Source organism: Poeciliopsis prolifica, unplaced genomic scaffold, assembly GCF_027474105.1.
Source record: "Poeciliopsis prolifica strain line A6 unplaced genomic scaffold, Auburn_PproV2 SCAFFOLD016, whole genome shotgun sequence".
Taxonomy (NCBI): Eukaryota; Metazoa; Chordata; class Actinopteri; order Cyprinodontiformes; family Poeciliidae; genus Poeciliopsis; species Poeciliopsis prolifica.
Genome location: NW_026562391.1, coordinates 610,552 through 633,113, shown reverse-complemented (window position 1 = coordinate 633,113; position 22,562 = coordinate 610,552). Strand labels below are relative to the sequence as shown.

Here is a 22,562-nt window from a genome sequence, read left to right as displayed (position 1 = left end):
TGTGTCTCATTTTAAAAGCTTTGTAACTAAATATTTTTATACGGAATTTTTTTCAGCTGAAGCAGTTTCAACCAGTTGATGATGCTTTTAAAAAAATAATGCAATCAATCTCATCCGACCCTTGCATGTGGTCATTTGTGAGCTCTGAACTAAATCGCAAACATGATGGTGAAAGCCTTTGCAAGACTCTCATGGATGGTTTGTTTACAATGGAAGATATTTCCAACCAGATGGAGAATCTTTTTCAGAACTTTCGTGAGCAGTTTCCAAGATTCTACTTTTTGAGCAAGAGTGAGATAATGCAGCTGCTCTCTTTTCACCCGTTGGTATTGAAACAGCAATTCTTTTTGCGCAAGTGCTTCAAAGATGTACATTCGCTTGAAGCGAATCTCACAAGATTGTCACCTACAAGCATTTCGGAGAGCTTTGGGCCTTCATCTGAAAGTCACAAACAGATAAAAATTCTGGGTGTTTTTGGCAGCCTCCAGGAACACATTGCTTTTCAGCCTCCTTTGGAATCGAACCCTGACATCGTGATTTGGCTATGTGAATTTGAAAAACACTTGAAATTATCAATGGTAAAACTTATAAAACAGTGCACAGTGCTGAGAAGACAGCTTGAGCCGGTCGGTCAAGAGATAATGTATGTCAGTAAAGTGGCTGACTCTGAGTCGGGCAATGCAGACGAGATGAAAGATGCACACCCATTGTTAGATTTGTTCCTGGATTTTCCACTTCAATGTCTGCTTGTGGTAGAGGAGGCATTCTGCTGCAGATGTGTTCTCAAGGCTTTCCAGGAAGCAAGTCCAGAAGCGTTGAACGAGGTCAAGACAAACAACAATTTAAAACTGACAATCCTTTGCAATGTTATCAGGAATAGAGTCCTGGGCTCTGAAAATAAATCTTTGATTTCCCAATATGCAATGATGTGTTTGCGGGCCTTGGTGCAACTTGCAATGAATCATGGACGGCAGCTGTCTCGACTCATGGACCTACCAGGGGTACCCGAGTCATCCTTTGAGTGGCTGAGCATGATGAAGTATCATATCAACACAGAAGATGAAATTCTGGATAGCAGTGATAATCCATCATGTTATGTGGATATTTTGGATCACCATTTCCAGTACGGCTTTGAGTATTATGGACCACAAGACTGGTTGTTTGTGCATACTCCCACCACAGACAAGGCAACACTGGGGCTTGTTCTTGCTTTGATAAGGTACAGGTCTGGGTTTATGGGTGGACTTTCAATGTCTGGGAGAACAAACACTGTAATCCAACTAGGAAAAGCTCTTGGACAGCTGGTTGTGGTTAAAGAGTGCTCTCCAAACATGGGATCTACTGTTATTCAACGAATGTTGGTGGGTGCCATTCATGAAGGAGCATGGCTTTTGTTGGAGTCTGTGGACTTACTATCACAAGGTGTCCTGACAGTGCTACAACAACTTCTTAGTGACATACACCTCTGCTATGTGGATGTACAGAAAAAAAGGAATGAAAAGCTAATGAAGGAGTCAGAACTTGAGAGTTTAGATCCAGAATACCATTCTGAGCTTTTAGGGAAAATAATATTTTTCCACACAAGCTTTGGATGTGTTCTTACCTCATCTAATCAATATGCATCAAAGATTCCAGATTGCCTGCGATTTGCTGCTAGGCCTATTTCATTAGCACACCCTGATTACAGAATTGTTGCTGAAGTGACGCTGGCTTCCATTGGATTCTTAGACGCATTGTCTTTAAGTCATCGTCTGTTGTGCCTGATCACCCTGATTAAAGATTCCGATTGTCTTCCTGACTTATTCAGTGACAATCAAAGCTGTTTTCTTGCTGTCTTGCAAAAACTCATCTCTGCCTCAGAAATATACTTACACCACGCTGTAAGTCAGCGAGAAATTTCCATTCAGGATCAAGTAAGTGATGCTGATGAGGGTGAGCCTTTGTTAGTGGAAAAAAAAGAAATTACAAAGCTTCCAAAGCTACGCAAGGCTCTGCTGTGCACTCTACAGGCTTTGATGGAGGAAACAGCGATTGTCAAAGCTATTCTTTCTGTTTTGACACCGGAGCCCAGGAAATCCTCCCAGTTCTACACTATTCTCAAAGACACATTCCCTTTAGCAGTTCAGTTTCCAGATTTTCAAAAATTTATTCAAGAAAGTGAAAAAAGACAACTTCAAGATGCAGTTGTTGAAGAGCTTCGAGAAGTACAACTCTGTTGTGACAAGGAAATAATAAAGCAAACCCTTACTCTGTACCAGACCCTGAAGTTCTCTCAAACGGTCATTCTTATTGGCCCACCGGGTAGTGGAAAAACTACTTGTTATAACATTCTGGCTGGGGCATTAAGTAGACTGGCAAGCACAAGTATAAACAACACAGGTACTTCACATGGAGAAGCACAGATCATTGCATTGAATTGGTGCTATGTTGACACTGTGGTCCTGTTTCCTAATGCCATGTCCCACAATGAGCTATTTGGCTATTTCTGTGAAGACAGGGGATGGAAAGATGGAGCTGTCCCAAAAGTTCTTAAAGATTCAGAACGATGCGATCGAACATTCCTTGAAATTTTTATGGATGACATAGACAGCGAAGAGACATCACTTGCGAAGTGGTTGGTATTGGATGGAGAGCCTATCGGTCAGCCTTGCTGGTTAGATCACTTAATCACACTGTGCAGTTCCCAGGATCCACATCTGTGTATGTCAACAGGTGAAACAATCTTATCTCCATCACAATTCAGTCTGCTTCTGGAGATGACTGACCTATGTGATGCAAGTCCCTCTGTTGTGACCCGGTGTGGCCTTGTTTATTTCACACACACTGAGCTGTGGAAGTCCATATGGAACAGTGAAATGGATGCTATCTCAAATGAGTATAAACTGCATGAAGGAGTACAGAAAATGTGGAAACGACTGGCTCAAGACCTTTTCTCCAAAACACTGAGTTTTCTTGGACAACATGGTTTAACTTCTGTCAATAATTTTGAAAGTGGATCATGTGAAAATTATGGCCTTCAAGAAATTACATCTTTTGTTAGGATCCTGCGAGCTGTTCTGCAACATTGTATAAGGCGCCCCCAAAAAGACAAAACAGGTGTGTTAATCACAAAAGATGAGCTGATACATTTGTGATACTCATGCTAGTTTCCATTGTCCATTTTGTGTGACTTACCTGTCTTTCTCTTGTGACTTTAGACGAAACCGATGACCCAAACAGCAATGCTCAAAGCGAGCAAGAGCAGCTCTTCAGAAACTTTTTCTTGGTGGCTTATGTTTGGGCATTTGGCGGACATCTGCACTTTAGGTACACACATCTTAATGGAACCTTTGAAATGTAGTTCTTTGTGTGTTGAGCAGTTTTACATTGCTGAGTATCTCTAATAATATTTGTAACAACTTTTTTTAACCTTTCTGTTTTTTTGTTTTTGTGTTCTTTTTTTTTGCAGGCATTGGCCAAAATTTGACATGTTAACCCGCAAAGTGCTGTTTGCTTCCAGGTACAAAATTCAGGTTCCAGAGCGAGAAAGTATATTTGAACACTTTTTCTATAAAGACAGTAAAATGGATCCCAGTGATGTCCTGTCAACAAATACCGTCACTCCAAAGGTTTGTTCATTATATTGAATCAACAATTGTGAAAATGAATAAAACTCAGGTTATCACCTTCTAGTCTTTGAATCTATTCTATCTGATCTATTATTTCCAATGTATTACAACAGTTTTGGACATACTGGCATCTGGTGGACACATTGTTGGATGCAAACCAGCCAGTGTTGATTGCAGGAGAGTCGGGTTCTGGGAGAACTACACTGAGCAACAGCTTGTCAAGTTTTGACCTGCCACACATTAACATTGTAGCAAGTCCACTCCTGAGCTACAAAGACCTGCGCCTCATACTGAGAAATATCTGCAGACAGAAGTATGGAAAAGATAATGTGTATTCTGCTGCAAAACCTCCAAGTCTCCTTTTGTTTGTGGAGGATTTGCATGATGCCCCCTGTGGTAAGTAAAAATGATGACTGTTACATTTCATGTATAAAAAGCTTTTGAAATTAATATATTTTATTTTTGTTGAAAGATGTCTTTGGGAGAGAATCAACAGCCTTGGAGGCACTACGTCAATGTATATCAAAGGGAGAGATTGTTACACTTGACAACTACTTTCTTGAGTCTCTTAATGCTGAAACTGTCAGCTATTTGATTACGTCTCATAACTCCAGACTCGGTGATCGTGATCGTAAGAGTGGTGGAATATCTTTGCGACTCTCAAGACTCTTCACCATCTTTATGCTGCCTAGCCTTTCTGAAGATACTATTTTGTCTTTCCATTCTGCATTTCTAAAAAGGTGGCTTAGAGAAATGCCACTAGATTTCTCTGTCGATAGAATGTCAATCTGTATAGTCACTGCAACTATAAGTCTTTACAAAGCTGTGTGTGATCATTTTCGTCCCACTGAACAGAGACCCTTCTTTATATTCTCTTACCATGACATTCAGAAGGTGTTTTCAGGGATGTACTTGTGGCAGTATGACATTTTAAACACAGAAACCCAGAAAGACAGAAAAATACGTTCAGGTTTTCTGCCGTTTGCATCAACTACTTCAGTACCTATTCTTAACATAATACATCTCTGGATGCATGAGTGCATACGCACCTTCGGTGATAGGTTCTGCTCAGAGAAGGAAATGAATACATTTCTGACACTGGTCGCCAAGACAACAGTCATCCACTATGGACATGAGTTTATGGAAGGGACTTATATGGACATTTTGGAAGTTGAAGATATCCAACAATTACTTGCAGTAGGTCAGAATGTTGACTCTACTCAATTTCATCAGAGGAAGAGTACAGTTGGACAGTCAGACTTTCAGAATGGCCAGGCAGAATCTAGAGTATTTTCCACAGAGGAGACGAGCGTTGAAAGTTACACTGTTGGTCCAGAGCTGTTGAAGCTCATCGTGGAAGAAATGACCAGGCTTGTGTGTGCTCCTGAGTTCTATCTTGCAGCGAAATGTGTGAAGCATCACCCAAAGATTAAACCCGACTCGTATCAGCTGCATGACTTTGATGTACTACAGCAAAAGTTGCATGCGCTCATTGATAGAGAAGTCGATGATATCTACAGGATAACAAACAGATACATTTTGCACACAAAGGGAATGATGCAGCTATTACACATACTCAGGGCTTTGGTTCTACCTGGAGGCCATGGAGTGCTGATCAGCTCTGACAGGAAAACAGGACGTAAAACTGCTGTACGTTTAGCTGCCTACATCACAGGTTATGAGTTAATAGAGTTAGATTCTAGCAATGAGACTCAGTTCCATGACATCCTAAAAGATGCAATGCACAGAACCAATATGAATGACAGTAATACCATCATACTGGTCCATGAAAACATCAGTCCGGCTGTGAGAGAAGAAATACTGATGCTTATGGCACAGAAGGCCTCCTCAGTGGACTACAAGGCGGAAAAACTGAGTACTCATGTTTTCAGAGTGACTTCTCTGAAATACTTAAGTCGATACCGCATGGAAAGTTGGATAAATGAAAAGTAAGTGGAAGACAAAGTTGTGTTGTTAGTCATTGTGCAAAAACTAGTACTTGTTCAAAGCATAAAGTCCAGCAACACACCAAAAATGCATCTTTATGACCAAAATAGGGATCCTGATAGGACATTGTGATGTAGTGTTTCCTGACACTTTTTTTTTGCCAATGGCAGCCCAAATTTATTTAGCAATTTAAGCTAAAGTAACTCTTTTTTGGCATGAAGGACAGCTTTTCAGGGATGCTATGTATCAGTTGTCTAGTCAGTTGTCTTTCTCAAGTTTAAAATTACCCCCTTTTAAACTTGAGAAAAACATACTAGCGTGCTTCTTTTTCCTGCTCCAAGCACACCAATTGAAACTATTAATACACAAATGTCCTTTTCTATATTCATTTAAACTGTCACTATGTTGTGACAGTAAGGGATGAGACAGATAATCTGTGAACAAAATCAAGAACCTCCACCTCCTCCCAGTACTGCTATTACTGTCTGAAGAAATGCTCCGCTCTCAGTCAAATACAACCAATCAGATTCTGGAGGAGTGTCTTAGTGCTGTCAGTCACTCTCGTGTATGCATCAAAAAATGTGCTATTTTTTGAAAGAAAAGCAACTTCCTGTTACAGAAAAAACATTTTTCCGCCATCTGTGGCCATGCCTTAGGACTTGCAGCAAACTATGTTTTGGTGAAGTAACACATTCCCAAAAAGGAATGGGTGAGAACAAGGGTGAATGACAGGACTGAAACCCTCCTCCTGGCTCTGATTGGTTGTTTCTTACTGACTGGTGTATTTCTGCAGTCAGTACTTGGAGCATTGGGAAAAGGCAGGGGAGTTAGATTGTTTTTTTTTTTTTTCATAAATTGTCTCATAGTGTTATGACATAATGACAATTTTAACAAAAATATTTTTTTAATGAAAGCTATGTACTGCAACTGTAAGAGGAAAACTATTCACTTTCTGCATGGTATTTTGTGACATTTAACATATAGGATTATGTACAGATATTTAGTTGGTTGTAATGTCATAGTGCCTGATAAATATACCTCTTTTGAACTGAGTTCCTGTGTTGTTTTAATTTTCAAATAAAAATAAAACTGCATTATAGCATTGTTAACATATATAAGTATATTCATATTAGTGGCATGGAATTAGTGGCATGGAATTGTTCCAAGCTTACTGGTTTTTGTGTGCGAACTCAACTCTGTGTTATGTTTTTCTCTGTGATCCAAAGGTCTTTTGGTACAGATTACAAAAATATCCATGTGCTCCTGTTGATGTCTGTCACAAAAGTCAATGATTCGCCTGCAAACAAAGAAGCACAGCCCTGGAGTGTAAGTCCTGAAATATTAAGTGTCTCAGATAAACTTTGTATTGGCTGTAATAAAAAAAATTCTTTTATGTTCACTTTTATAGATGAACAATCCAAAATACATACCTTATTTTTAAGACAGTTTAAAAGCAACTTTGTTGTCAAGGTTAAAGATGTCAGATCTATTGTACTTACTGTACATGCAATCATTAGGAAGATAAAACCAACATCCCGGGCAAAAAAAAATGGAATATTCTGTGGAACAATATTTTACTTCCTGCATATTTTTACATTTTAGGCACAATTGTCCAAGGCACTGAAGCTCAGCTACTGTGTGGAAGTGTACCAGGCATGGTCCTCTCAGTCTTTGGCAGAACTCGCTATTCAGAGCCTCAAATTGTGTCCTTTTAATAGTGAGTCCCACCAATAGAACTCATCTAAACCTTACCATGTTTTTTTGTACCTATTTTTGCTCCTGAAACAATAACTCTTTGGTTTTATGTGATTGTGTTGTTTCTTTTTTCTTTTCTTTTTTTTTATAGCACCCATGGAGTTCTCAGAGGATACCTTGACTGTGGCCATGGCAGGAATCCATCAGTCTTCATTTAAGCATTCTTCTATCTTTGTTAAATCTCAGCCGTTGACCCCTACGACTTACCTGGAGTTCATCACCTGCTTTGCCCACATTTACGACAAACTGTACAGCACATGGAAAACCAAACATGACAGGTAATTGTTCTGCAGTATTATTGCAGCTTTTTCTTTATATATATATATATATATATATATATATATATATATATATATATATATATATATATTATATATATATATATATATATGTATATATATATACATATATATAAAATAGAATAAAGTGACTAGCTTTTCCAGAAAAAAAGACTTGCTATAGAGCCATTCAAACATACTGACAATTCTGATATTTCTGACTGAAAATATACTTAAGTGTTTTAAAATTCAGTATACTTACATTACAGTACATTTGTTTTTCACTAGGGTAAAGCAGAATCAGAATATTCTAGACCGTTTCAGTTCTTGTGATAATGGATTGTAAACAATAATATTATTGTTTACAATCTTTCCTTTTTTGCTGATTGAGAAAAACAAACAATCATCAAACAAAGTAACTTGTTATGCATCAAACCAGACATATGGTGGGTGTTACGACAGTAAAATATTTTAAATCAGATATTTCTTTTTCTAATTGTTATGCTATTTCCTTATTTGCCATAACATTTGTAATTATGTGTATCTTGAGAATTCTAACATTCAAGTCAGGTTCTGTTTTTTCCTTAATGGAGATAAATACAATATGTCACACGTGGTTCTTCTGGACTGAAACATAATAAAGTTCTGTATATCTCTTCCAGAACTGCTGATGCTCTGACACGCTTGGATGCTGTGAATAAAACTTCTGAACTATGTAAACAACTTTTAATGCGACTGCAAGAACAGATTGCTAACGCACGGAGGGTAATACAAAGCAATTTAGTGCGCTTTTAATATAATTAAACTCTACTGGAGTTTCGTTTATTATCAGAATATTTTTTAAAGTTTCTTTAAAACAGATGTTTACCTCTGGAGTTTACTTTAGTAAGGAATGTAACAACATTTGCAGAATTAGCAAGAGGTGACTTAAAAAAAAACCCATTCTGTTTCTCTATTCAAAAGCTTGAGTCAGAGCTCATGGATAATTTGCAACGGCTGAAGGTTGAATATGGAGAAGCTATGGAGAGACGCATTGCTGGAATGAAAAACCTGGGTGACACAGCGAATATGATTGCACAGTCTGAAAATCTGGTAATGTTTTTTTTTATATATATCATGACAACATTTTGAGGTGTTTACTGTATGTATTCAGCCCACCTGAGTCAATACTCTGAGTCATCTTTTGCTTTGTTAGTTTTCCGTCACACATACATGTAGGCCAGAAAATTCAGTTTCAAACATGGAGAACCACACTTAGTTTTATACCTCACAAATGGATCAACTCCAGTTAGAGTATGGATTGTGGAGTACTTATTACTTTAGACCAACATTTAGCTTCATGCTGTTAACACTGGAGCGAGACCCTTGAGAAACTCTGGTTTTTCTAGGGTCTTTGTGGAGTATTCAGTAACCCAGAACAAGAATCAAATGTCTGGGAGCACATTTAGCTTTTTTTTTTGTTACTCTTGCCTTTTTGTCTTTCTTGTGGTTTTGTTGTTTGGTTTGAATTTTTTCTAATTTATGTAAAGCACTTTGAACTGCCTTGTTGCTGGAAATGTGCAATATAAATAAAATTACCTTTACCTACAACTTCAAACTATCTTAAACATCTCCACAACTTTCTTTCTGAACTGTCTGCTGTGTTTCTTCTCCATAGCACTGTTCACGTCTTTTCTCTGATAAACCTTTCAGGTCTTCACTGAACATCTGAATTTGTACTGATTTTAAATTCTCTTTACAACTTACGTGATTCTAAACCAGGGATGGGTGTTTATTGTATCGTTCATCCTTTATCGTGATCAATTTTTTATTATGATAAGAGTTTAAACAATTGCTGCCGCAATAAATTCAAGTCAATTATGTTTTACAATGCTGTTCTTGTTGGAATTCATTCTGCTATTTTTCTCCACTGTTCAACAAAAGCTGCATCAACAAATATCAAAAAATGTGAAATATAATTAAGTGCAGTTACAAATTACTATTATTTTTGTGACTTGTGTCCTAAAGAGGAATATTACAAATGGAAATATTTTTCAACATCAGTGTTTGTCCTTGTAGGGTGATGATTGCTGTGTCATGCAGTCACAGCCATACAGTTACCTGAAAAAAAAGCAATAAGTATTTCTTATCGTCAATTTTACGTTATCACAGTAGTACCACGTATCATATTGCCCACTCATATTCTAATGGCAATGGCTCGCACTTGATTTTAGTCAACTAAAGTTGGCTGAATATACATCCACTTCTTTCCGTCTCATTACGATGCATTTTGGTCTTACAAAATGTCCTTTTTCTGTACATGAAAATGTTTTGTTTAAAATGTAAGAAAATACATTTTCTTAGCAAGACACTGTATAATATTTTTCCAAAACTACATCAATGCCTTTTGTTTTGAAATGGATGCTTCGTCTTGAACATTTTTGTACATCTAGTAGTTTACGGTTCTTCTTTTTTGCTTTGTCTTTTTCAAGATACAAGCAATATTCCTGGCAGGCCTTGAGATTCTAAATTATTTGAATAAAGCTGACCTGGTGGAGGTGCGTCACTACAGGGATCCACCAGAGGGGGTGGTGAAGATGATGGATGCTTTGTGTTTGATGTTTAACCGTCCTTCAGGCTGGGAGAGTGCCAAGCTTCTCCTCGGACAGCACAACTTTTTTGAGGTGCGTGAAGGGAAAATATCTCAGAATAAAACCCTCTCAATATCACACAGAATGCAATGCAATTCAAAGCAGTGCTCATTCATCATCATCAGTTTGTATACCAATGAAGAAATTGTTTTTTTGCACCTTTAATGAATGCTTTTAATACAATAAATTTTTTCCCCTCAGGAGCTGCAGTTCTTTGACCGCAACAGTATGACCGGTGAGCAGCTGAAGCAGCTTAGAGAGATAATCGAGAGTCCTCTGTTTGAACCAGAGGCTGTGCGAGAAGTCAGCAGGGCCTGTGAGTCCCTATGCCGATGGATCCAGGCCATGTATGAATGCTGCCGTTTGCAATATAACCTGTCGAACAGGGATCAATTGGAAGGTCAAACCGGACGTTTACGGCGTATGGTGCACTTGTTGAGGCAGCATGAGAGGGAGGCCGATGAGCGCCTAGAGAACTGCGAGCAACAGCTTCAAAACAATCGAAATGAGTTGCAGGACCTTCAACGCCAGCTGTACAAAGCTGAGGAGGAAGAAGAAAACGCTACCAGATGTGCTATGCGTGTGGCGATGCTGTACCAAAACTGGAAGGCTGTATTTGAGGTGATACAAACATGCTTTCTAAATCCACAATTTCTACAAATCGTTTTCCCAAATTTGTATTTTTCTGGCTTTTATTTGCCATGCGGTGAAAGAGTATTCGTCCCCTGACATATTTCTTGCCTGCTTCATGTTCTTAGGCAGATTTAGTGATAAGTGATAACTTGATTCTGGGAGTAACAGGGTGTCCCCACATCCTTAGTCTAAAATTAAAGAAAATATATGTTGGCCTTAAATACATTAATTACAAGTTTTTAAATTTGCTGTAACTATATCAGGATTTTTTGTTTGTTTGTTTGTTTTTTCCTGTTTGTTTATAACGGCGCTTTTGTGTCAGGCCAACAGTTGAGTCACATGCTGATATCATCACTCACTGCACTCTCTGTCTCAAGGCCTTTAAGGCTTCTGGTAACCAGATGCTAGTACTTGCTAGTAAGTAACTAGCTTTTTTGCACTTTTCATGGGTAGATGTAAATTTATCAGCTGTTGGTTGGACAATGTTTGTCCAAGCAGCGGTTGGACTCCTGTTTCTATTGCCAACCCATACAACATCCAAAGATTACAAAAAATGTTCAGTTTTGATCCCCTGGGGAAAAAAGCATTACTTTCGTACATTTCTGTTCAGATATCATCTTAATTTTTGTTCATAATGGTCTTTAAAAGTCTTAAATTTCAGCCAGTGAGACTTTTTGAAACCCTGACTTAGGCGTCTTGGTGAGTGATAAAATTGAACTTAAAAATGTGGTCAGTCATTGTTGATTTACTATTTAGCATTGGGTTAGATATAACATTTCACAAAAAAAAATTGAAACTTTTCTCTCTTTTTTAGGTCACCTTCCACTAATCTTAAAACTAGTTTGGTAATCTGAAATATCCATTAAATCTGCAACGAGGGAAAACATTTTTCACAGCGCTGTAATGAGCAGTAACAAGTTTCTCTTTAATTTTACCTCAGGAATTGGAGTCTCGTCGACAGAAGATACCTGGTGACGCCCTTCTTCTTTCGGCCACCATCTCATATTTAGGACCGTTTGGGGCTGCTGTACGGACAGATCTAAAGGACAAGTGGATGGAACTTTGCCGGACTCGACATATTGACGTAAACCCCAAGGACATCAGAAGCTCCCTGTTTACCGACGGAGGCACAGAAACCATAACTCCCCCTCCTGGGTTTCCCATCCCCGTGTCTGAGAATCTGACACTGCCTCTGAGTTGGCTTTTAGAAATAGACGACTGGAAGCTTGAGGACTCGTTCTCGACCAGACTCAGAGTGAAGCTGTTGCTATGGGGCTACGATGAGGCCTGTGTTTTCCGCTGGCCTCTTATGGCAGACTCTTACCAACACTTCCAAAGGAGCTCTCAGAAGTGGTTCACAAAAGGTAGATCCTCTCAGTGTTTAACTTATTTCTGTTTAACCTGAACTGATCGAATACAAGGAGCAAGATGTGATGTCATCACTACTTGTGCAATTGACTGAGTCTTATTTCTAAGTTGTTTTGAACCCTCTTCAAGTCTGTGGTAGGAGTCAATACATCTCACTTACCTCCTGTCCAGGAAAGGCTTCATCTTTAGAGAAGGAGTTGGAGTGTGATTTGGTGCTGTGTGCTGATGATCTGGACCTCATTGAGAAGCTGGATCTCGCTGCTGAGAAAGGTGATTTAAAATAACCAAATAAAGTACCTATTGTTCAAATGATGAAGTGTTTTTTTTAATAAGTGAAATACTGATGCAAATCTTGTGTTTTTTTCCAGGATTGAATGTACTTGTTACTCATGTGGAACGTGCCACACCGAGTCCGGAGTTTCTGGCAAAACTGGTGCCTCCAAATCGACTTTGGTTTTATAGACGAGAGAAACCTCCTCAACCCGTTCATCCAGATTTCCGCCTCTTCCTCAGCACGCCTCTGCCTGTCAGACTGCTCAACAGGGGTAAGAACGTCTGCGGCAAGTGTCTCAGCCGATGTCATCCGCACCAAAATTTGTTCTTACATTCAGGCCAATCACGACAACAAATTTTGCTTGCCGATTAATTGTCCCAAAAATCCTTGTGATAAATGGTAATATTGGCTTGTTGAGACCATAACATATTTATAATAGGATAATGATGCAAGTCCACCCTCTCACAGACTAACAAAGCTTGATAATGTAAAAAAAGCTGGTAACACTGGAACTGGGAGATATTTTAAATGTCCAAAATAAAACAATGAGTAGAAAAAAGAACCACAAACAACTGAAGCCTTCATTGAAATGGATTTCAAAGTTTCTGTTTACAGAAATTGTAAACAGAAACAAATTATAATCTGTTTATAATGTTGAGTTAAAAATATTACAAAATGTTAATCCTCAAAATAGAAATGATCTAGTTCATCTTAATGTATCATGAAATTGATTGATTATTGCCAACAGCTTCCTGAAATTACTTAAATTGATTGAATTCCACAAATTGAGCTGTTTCACATTTTATCAGGTAAGATCAAAACATGAAAACGCTCAATGCGTGTACTTTTACATAGCGCTGTTTTTATAAGCCGAATCTTGAAGGGATGATAAGATTATAGGGACAGCTACAACCCGACATAGATGCTGAGCAGGAAACAGGTTGACTTTGAGGCGATGACCTCTTCCTGCGCATTTGAAAGTAATAACTCAAGGTTTCATTTACTCCTGTTCCCCAGGGATCGATCCGTCCATCTTGGCTGAACTGCTTGTGGTTGACCTTTCTCTGAGCTCGGAAGAGATCCGGGAGCTGCTGCTGACACAGCTGCTGCAGACTGATTGCAAAGTGCTGCTGATGCAACACATGCGATTCCAGAATTACAATCAGTTCCTGCAGGAGAAACTGGTCTCAGCAGAGGTGACTTAGGCAGACTATTTGTTTCTGGGTGTTTCTGTTGTGTTGGATTATTGAAAATTGTACAAATTTAGTCTTGGAAGTCTTCAACTTATTTATTTAGAGATCAAGCTTTAATCAAGTTCAAAGTAGAGGTGCACTGATCCGACACAAAAATCTATATGGGTCCCAAAATTGAAAAATGTGTCTATTCAGTCTAACTCTGTGCTTTGTCAGGGTTTCCCCCAGAAAACTTGCTAAGCCCGCTGGTCGGGGCGCTGATGCGGTCCACGAGTGAGGCAACGCGTACAGGCGCCAGCTGTGTGATTGGTCTGCCAGCTTTAAATGCATCAATTATAAACCTATCTTTTAGGAATACATCTGCTCCACCAGTGAAATCCTCAGCGCAAAAGAGACGCTTGCAATCTGGCTAAAAAAAATATATATATATATATATATATATATATATATATATATATATATTATATATATATATATATATATATATATATATATATATATAAACAAGCAACGCTTCCTGGCATGGGGGCTGTGAAAGCATGTGCTGTGAGCGACATCATTATTTATTATTTATTTTATGTTATACTTAGAATTCCTAATGTCACTTTCTGAACCATTTGAGTTGAGTTTATTTTTTTACGTATTTGACCAAGATAGCCATCCTATTAGTTTTGTCAGTTTCAGTTTATCATTTATTCCACATTGGCTGCTCTACTCTTAATTGCACTGACTAAACAAATTAAAGTTGTGTCGCTTTTACATGTTTGACTGAGTTTGTGAAGGTATTGGTGTGTTCAGATGTGCTGAACTGGTGCATAGTTAGCAAATTTGTAATTCAGAACATTTATCTTTGTTTAAAGTAATTTGTTATAATTAATTCAGCACTGATTTTCTGTGTCAGATTGGTATTGCTGATATTAAACCTTAGATGCCTGGGTCAGAAGTAAAACCGTGGATCAGTGCATCCCTAGTTTAAAGACAAGCATTATGCAAAACAGTCATGTTAAATACTGATGAATTGTTATTCTGTCACTTTGTGTTTGTGCTGAATGTTTTATTCTTCTCCTAGGAAGGACTAATAGACTACATCGTACAGAGTAAATGCACGCTGTTCAAAGATCCAAATTTTCTGCCTTGTTTGGATGTTTATGAAGAAGAAATGGAGACTTTGCACGACGAGAAGAATAAGTTAAGAGAAGAGCTGGACTACCAGGAGTCCCTGTTGGCCGAACCTCGTCTGATAATGAATCTGGGCGCAGCCCTCTATCAGGCCATCCAGTCCGTGTCCCGTCTTTCTCCCGCATATTACTTTTCCCTGCAAAAATTCCGGAAAGCGATGCAAGAGGCTTTCGATGAAAAAGTCAGGGCATTAACATCATTTCCAACGGGGCGAGTTGGAATGACCATGCTACCAGAGGTTATGAACACGATGGCACACCACCTGCTGCTAAACTACAGTCCACGTCTGTTCAGGAGACACTTAGCCGTTTTGAAACTGTTGGTGTCTCTGGAAATACTCAAGCACCACCAGCTTTGCACTGAGGTAGAGAAGGTGATCTTCCTCAGGGGTCTCAAAGACATTAAACACAGTCAGGCTGAAGTAAAATCCTTAGACCTACCCAGCTGGATACCTTCAAATGTTCACTCAGATCTAATCTTGCTGGAGAAGATTCCCTGTTTCAACAAGCTAACTGATTCGCTTCGCATCGCTCCCACACAGTGGCAGGAATATCTGTGCTTCACTTCTTCTACTATAGTAGGGAATGTTCCGCGTTGCTCTCACTCTGACCTTTCGCTGCTGCAGAGAGCTATCCTGTGGAAAACTATCCGCACTGACTGCCTAGAGAAAGTAGGGGACGCTATGAATGCCTGCTTGCTTTTACTGTCTTCAAAAACATCAGCAGCTCCAACCTCTGTGGACCCAGACGTTCTAGCAGAATATCTGACAAGATTCAACATACCCATCATCTTTACACTGCCAAACACAGAAGGAGATACGAAGATAAACATAGATCCTCTTGAATTTATACGTCGGTTGGGCCACAATGATGGAAAAAAGGAGGTGAGCAGTGTATTTAATTAGTTAAATATTTAATCAATTAATTATTTTATGTTCTTATTTGCATAAATTAAATTTTTTGGATTAAAAATATTCCCCTTGAACAAAGACTGGGCAATGAATCAATAACAATACAAGTGGCCATAGATACATGATCAGTATCAATTGATATAATTTTCAAAAATTTCATCAAACTCCGATCTAGAACCACAGCATTCTGGGGGATGTAGGCAAGCAGAATAATGGCTTGGAAAGTAGTGGGTAAAAAAAAGGAAAGGTTGCATCACTAGTTTGGCAGAGTTTTAGAGTTTTAAAACAGAAAAACTTATCAATAATTATCTCTATCAACTGATCTAGAATCCTTATATCATGTTGTCCTGCCTGATGTTGAACTTTTTCACATTATTCATGCTAAGACAACACTGTTATATGCTTAATTATGGTCGACTAACTCAAAGCAGCACACAACTGTGGAGTAGAAGTGAAATTCTGCAATTGCAACAAAAGCTGAGCTATTGGTTTTTGTCACTATCAGAATTTCACAACTAGAGGCTAATATTTTTTGACTATTGTTCTTTGCCAACATGATCACTGAACTAATACTGGCTGAAGAACAACTGGAATCAACAACTGTCTGGGTCTTTTAAGAACAAGTGGATATGCTTTGATTTAAGATATTCCATTGTAGTTCTGGCTTAAAAGTTTAGTGTGCAACTTTTAAATTTTTACATATTTATTAAAACTGTCACTTGCACATTGAGCAGCGCATACACAAAATGATTGACAGTGCTAAAACCCTCCTGGTTCTTATTGGTTGTTTGTGACCGTGAACGGTACATTTCTTCAGACAGCAATGGCAGTGCTGGGAGGAGGTGGAGGAGCTCGATCATTTCACAGACTATCTGTCTGATATAATAGTGTCTCAACATGGAGACGGTGTTGGCAAACATGTGAAAACGTGACATCCTGCAGGATGTATTCCATCGTCCTTCATGAGTTGCTCTGTGTTGGCGTAGCATTTCAAATCCCAGTACGTTGGATCAAAATTTATGGCTTAATGTGACGAATGTGAAAAAAGTTGAAGGGTTGTTTGAATGCTTTTGTCAAAAAGTTCTCATTTCTTTCATTTATTTCTTTCACATATACCTCGGTCCAGGTAAGAGTAATTACGATCGGGGAAGGGTGTGATAAAGAAGAAATCCTTTTAATGTTGGACCAAGCCTCCAGTGAGGGCCAGTGGTTGGTCTTCAACAACTGTCACCTGTTGGACAAATGGGACTGTGAGGTTGTGGTGCGCCTCAGACAGCTGATACCTTCCCTCACAGGTAAAGTCAGCTGCAGTTTTATTTTATACCTGTATTTCCCCACTGTGGGATAATAATCGCTATCCTCTTTCTTTCTTTTTTAAATTTTTGTGTTCAGATACTGATATTTCCATTTCTTATGGTAAATGAAATAAATTCAGACTTGTAGAAACAACTTCAGTAAAAAAAAACAAACAAACAAAAAAACAGCCTTCATTACTTTGCACATGATATTCTTTTTCTTCTGTCTTTTGGTGTTAGTGAGAAGTTAAGTGGAGCATACAAAAGCCAGAGATATGAACCGTAACTGGTGTTGCATTATGTTGAACTATAGAGCAACATTACAATAGATTGAGTCCATAAATATTGGTAATAAAGTGGAAACTAGAATCAAATTGTTCATTTCACACAAACCTTCTAAATTATTGATGGCAAAAAAACTCTTAATAAATGTTCTCAGTATGTTTTACGACATTTTGCAAATAGAAACAACTTTCTAAACCAAGAAATTTGGTCTGATTTAACTTCAGACAGTGAGGGAAACGTGTGTATGTGTGTTTCTAATCGGTAAATGTATGCTTTCAACTGTATTATTTGATACATTTTTTCAATTTTTCCCAGTGTTTAAAAAATACATTTACCTTAAAATTGACCGTGAAGGTTACTTTTTCCATTCTGTGAATATCTGCTATCTGAGCGTATTTCTTTTTCTTCTATTGTAAATTCAGAACATATTTAATTGATATTGTGGCTAATCCGTCTGTTTTTCTGTCCACATGTTTCCATGACTTCCAGAGGAGACAGTCATGGTTCATCCAGGCTTTCGCTTGTGGTTTGTAAATACAGAAAATGCAGCCAAATTTCTACCAGGTATAGTTCATATGTACTTAATGATAGTCTGTTTATTTATGAAAATATTACAGTAGCAGCAATTCTTCTCTGTAACTATCCATGGTACTTGGCCACAGATATTTTTTTATTGCACTGAATCTATCCTCTGCGAAAGCTGTTGTCTAGCGACCACTATTTCTTACTGTTTTATTTAAAGCAGTTATGTTGTCAAAAGAAGTTCAGTTTTATTTACATTTTATTTTGTTCACAGTCTCTGTGAGAGTGGGGGCCCTACCGCTGTGCTTTGACTCCCCCTCGAATCTGAAAGAGGAGATGCGTGTTTCCTTCAGACAGGTTTTCTCAGTCAGTCAGCATCAGTCGTGGTCGCATGTCATAGGTGACAACATGAAGGTGCTTCTCCGCTGTGCCGTCTTTCACTCAGTTCTAATGCAGAGGCAGACCTATAAATATTTGAGCTTTGGGAGAACGTATTACTGGTAAGTAACAACGTCGTAATGAAAACGGCAAATCTTTTCAACTCTAAATGTGCAGTTTTGTTTTTCTTGTTTTGTTTTTTAACTTGTAAACAAATTTCGAATTCATTCATATATTTTTAATGCCTTTTATAAAGGAGTCAAGATGACCTCAATGCTTTATTAGACGCATACATCAACTTCACCGGTCAGTGCCATGACAAATGGAACGCTTTACGCTACATAGCAGGTAAGCCATGGAAGAATACAACGGTCTCTCTAGTTCAGAGCCCGCTTTAACCGCATGTTGCTTGTATTTGTAGCATGTGTTGTTCACGGCGGCCACATAATAGACTCTGCAGATTCAGAGCTGGTGGACAGTATCGCCAAATGTTGCTTCATTACAGAGCCGTCCTTTTCAGGCATTGGACCGTGCATCCTTTCAGAAATGATCAAGGGCTATTCCCATTACGGTAACTATGTAACCTTATTGAAATGCCATTAATAGACTTAAGTATTTAACATTGTTTCGCCGTTGAGCAAAAGTATCTTCAGACTTTTGAAATTTGACACATTTTGTCTTGCTATACCCATGGAGTTTATCTCTGTTTTGTGATTTTACGTGATTGACCTCTGCGTGTGAAGCAAAAGAATAGTGAAACGTGTTTTTGGATGTGTTTTTTTTTTATGCATTTTGTGCACAATTATTAGGCAAGTGAATATTTTGACCATATCCTCATTGACTTTCATGCCAGACCAATACGGCAATCATTTAGTATTTAAAAAGTATGTAATCAGATGGACCAAATTATAACAATATGTGAAAATTTTGGTATTTTAAAGACTAATATGAAAATCATTTCTATCAATAACATAATTGTAAATTTTTTCCAAAACTTTACGAAAGGAAATGTAACTTGTTACTACCCAATTCTATGAACATTAACTGGATTTCTGGCATTTAAGAGTAGCCTTGTACCATGATAATGACTTGGGAATCTGCTCAGCATTAACACAATGTTATTGTCTTCCTTTCTTAGACTTACCAAGCCTGCTTCATGTTTTGGATCGACGTTTTCTGGATTTAGCCATGAGCAACCTGGTGTTGCTCGGCTTCAGTGCCGATGTGGCCCCTGAAGTTGACAAAATCAATAGCCACAATCTGAACGTATTGCTTCAAGGGTCCCAATCACCGTTAGGGACAAAGAGGAGCTTCAGCCCAACTCAGGATCTGACTACCAATCTGCCAGCCGACATAGCAGAACAGAGACTCCAAGATCTGAAGAATTACCTCACAAGCAAGAAAGACAAGAGAATTAAAGAAGAGGCCGCCGCTTTTCGCAATCCTGTCCGTGACTTCCTCCAGGCCGAATGGGACGATCTCATTGATTTAGTGTCCCTGCACCTCTCACAGCTCCAGCAGGGCGATGAGTTCACTCCGTTCTCCGCCTCCCTGTTGAAGTTCACAGACTTGTCTCGTTTGGAGGAGAGGGCAAAGCTGCTCAGTGCTTACCTTGGCTATGACGGCGCCTCACATCCACCAGATGCTTATCGACTAGCAGCTTTCAGAAAGCCCAGAGGCTTTCTGCTGGCGTTGATGCGAGAGGCTGCTCTGGAAAATTACAAATACGTCAGCGATATAATACTTCATTTTCAGGTTGAGGATAAAGGTTTCAAATGTAGTGTAGGATTTTTAAAGTGAGTTTCTAGTCTTTAAGGCATTGCCACACATTCAGGCTGTTAATTCTGAATACTTCAATGTAGGATGGAGTCCACACGTTATTTATTTTACAATTTTTTTTATATGTTCTATATATGTGTCATATTAAATCTGCAGTGTGTAATTTGTATAAAAAAGGGATATTTCCATATTTGTTAAAACTGTCACTAGTGTGACAGGTAATGTGTACAAAAATATCAAGCTCCGACTTCTATCTGCAGAAACACACCACTCAGTCAGAAATAGTCATCCTTGTGTATGTGCTGCTTTTTGTTCCCACTATAACTCATCTTTTCTATCAATGTTACTAGTATAAAAAAAAAAAATGTAAATAAATTATGCTTAGTCTGGCCGGGTGGACTAGTTAAGCCTGGTGGCCCACCAGGCTTATTTATAGTTCTCTGGGCTAAACCCTGAGCTCTCAACAGAACCTCACTTCAAAAATTCTGAACTCCTGCTTCAGTAAATACAATAGATTTACACCCAGGTGACTCATCACCGTAACTTGTTGTTTTTGCCTCCCCAGGTTCTGCCTGAGGGCACGTTCCCCATCTTGCTTCGTGCAGATGCCGTGCGTTTGTGTGGCTTGCAGCTGATAGGGGCTTCGTGGGATCCAGAGTCGGGAGCCCTGCAGGAAGCTGTCTCCCCTCTGCCGTGTGCAATGCCGTTTCTTAGTGTCAAGGCTCAAGTCAGGAGCAGAAAAACTGCAATAGATACCTTGTCTTGTAAAAGTTCATTTTTAACAGATGTAGGCAATCTTCAAGCTACGCCGACTGCCTCGCATTTACCAGTCTACTACTGTCCCATCTATCTGAGCGAGGAGGGAGACAGTGGGACCTGGGAACTGAGCGATGTTAACATAATCACTAAAGTTCCTCTTTGTGCCAAGCTCAATCCTGCTTTGTGTAGTTTGAGGAGGGTGAGATTAGTGAGTACACTCTGACTCCTCTGAGCCGCTGTGACTTCTGTCCCAGAGTGAGGTCGCCTAACGTCTGCTTTATTGTGATGGGATTAATCCTTTTAACTTCATGTGAAGTGTCAAAATTTACCGTTATGCATTTTCCTTCAACTTTGTAACATTTTAAAAGGAGGGTTTAATTAAAATTTTTTGTTAAAACTGTGAGTTTCTTGTTATTTTGTCGAGTTTTCTTGAATTTCTCTACGGTAAATGATTGAAAAGTACATGAGTAAATAAGTTGGTAATTAAAAGAATCACTAATAAGCAGTTGTTGTTTTTTCTTAAACAGGAAAACAATATATAAAAATCAATGTATATCCATTTTGTAAAATGAGGAAGATGGAACCCATCTTTTTTTCTTTTCTAGGTAATCTGGACAGGCATCATTATGAAACCTTTGAGAAGTTTGGCAACAATACTTTCCTGCTGCATCTTGACAATGGAAGGGCGTGAGTATTTTAGAGGTTTTTAATGCAGTTCTTAGCTGTTATTTTGCCAGAAACATTTTTATTCACATTTGTGACTTTTATTTTCTTGGGATCCAGATTTGGGCGTCACTCAAAAGATGAACCGTCGATTCTAGCCCCACTACGACAGTGCTGCAGGTATGAAAAGAAAAGAGAAAATGATTCAGTCTTTTACCTTTTTCCAAGTGGTTTTAAAGGGGCGGTATTATGTAAACTCGACTTTTTCCAGCAGTCTCCGAGCCTCTGCCTCACTCCCCTACTCAGCTCCATCAGACTAGTGGCAGCAGCAATTAGTAAACTCCTGCTGGGACTGCACAGCTGCTGAGCTCTATAGGAACTATTTTTCAGTGTAGGGCTCCATAAAACTTTGTAAAAAGCTTTATGGAGGCTTTCTATGCTGATGACGTGTCGGAAAGAGCAGGAGCTTCTTAAAGGGAAAGAAGCCCGTGAAATTGCACTGTCAAATTAATGTGATATATACAGCAATTTCATTACAATTCATAGTCACATAGTTAATTGATTGTGCTATAATGGCTCTATGTGCTTGGAAAATACATGATACAGCCCTTTCAATAAAATCTTGTCAAATCCAATTATCCAATTAAAAATATGTGGCAAGACTTGAAAAGTTCTGTTCACACACACTCTCCAGCTGACCGACCTGAGCTTAGGTTGTTTTTTTTATGGAAGAACAACAGACACCAAGAGGTGTAAAAATGCTAGCGTTGTACAAAAATATGCAGCTGTAATTGCAGGGATTGCATGCCACACTTTGTAGATTTTTTATGTCTGATCAATCTTAAAAGCTAAGTATTTTCCTGCAACTCTACAAGTATGCATCCCATCACATCTAAGCTGATTAAAGTCTTTGTTATACAATAACATTTAAAGGGTGTAAACACTCAAGAACCTTAAATATCTGGTTTGTTTTCTCTCCGTATCTAATCTAACTACTCTCCTCTCAATTGTCCCTTTTGTTGTGCCGTCCTCAGGATCCGCCGCTCCACTTGGCTGCGCCTCCGCCTCCTGTCTCTGCCTCAGTACCACATCAGTGACGTCATGAG

The 22,562-nt window shown here is 38.7% G+C and overlaps 1 protein-coding gene across 3 annotated transcripts in view; it reads left to right on the top strand.

Annotated features, from left to right (window-relative positions):
* Positions 1-21,469, top strand: part of LOC129366815 (dynein heavy chain domain-containing protein 1) — a 33,269-nt gene extending 11,800 nt beyond the window's left edge. The window contains exons 21-44 of one of the 3 annotated variants that reach the window (XM_055040863.1): positions 57-3,096; positions 3,198-3,306; positions 3,500-3,608; positions 3,722-4,004; positions 4,081-5,557; positions 6,782-6,881; positions 7,158-7,272; positions 7,402-7,588; positions 8,251-8,353; positions 8,552-8,680; positions 10,060-10,251; positions 10,420-10,839; positions 11,792-12,215; positions 12,391-12,489; positions 12,588-12,764; positions 13,511-13,689; positions 14,756-15,748; positions 16,902-17,070; positions 17,845-17,919; positions 18,152-18,377; positions 18,512-18,603; positions 18,677-18,826; positions 19,394-20,010; positions 20,600-21,469. In XM_055040863.1, coding sequence (XP_054896838.1) covers positions 57-3,096; positions 3,198-3,306; positions 3,500-3,608; positions 3,722-4,004; positions 4,081-5,557; positions 6,782-6,881; positions 7,158-7,272; positions 7,402-7,588; positions 8,251-8,353; positions 8,552-8,680; positions 10,060-10,251; positions 10,420-10,839; positions 11,792-12,215; positions 12,391-12,489; positions 12,588-12,764; positions 13,511-13,689; positions 14,756-15,748; positions 16,902-17,070; positions 17,845-17,919; positions 18,152-18,377; positions 18,512-18,603; positions 18,677-18,826; positions 19,394-20,010; positions 20,600-21,016 — 9,882 coding nt within the window. In that variant the 3' untranslated portion in view covers positions 21,017-21,469. Of the gene's footprint in view, positions 1-56; positions 3,097-3,197; positions 3,307-3,448; positions 3,609-3,721; positions 4,005-4,080; positions 5,558-6,781; positions 6,882-7,157; positions 7,273-7,401; positions 7,589-8,250; positions 8,354-8,551; positions 8,681-10,059; positions 10,252-10,419; positions 10,840-11,791; positions 12,216-12,390; positions 12,490-12,587; positions 12,765-13,510; positions 13,690-14,755; positions 15,749-16,901; positions 17,071-17,844; positions 17,920-18,151; positions 18,378-18,511; positions 18,604-18,676; positions 18,827-19,393; positions 20,011-20,599 lie in introns of all 3 variants that reach the window. The other 2 variants (XM_055040862.1, XM_055040864.1) reach the window with 2 other exon arrangements.
* The last annotated feature ends 1,093 nt before the right edge of the window (positions 21,470-22,562 follow it).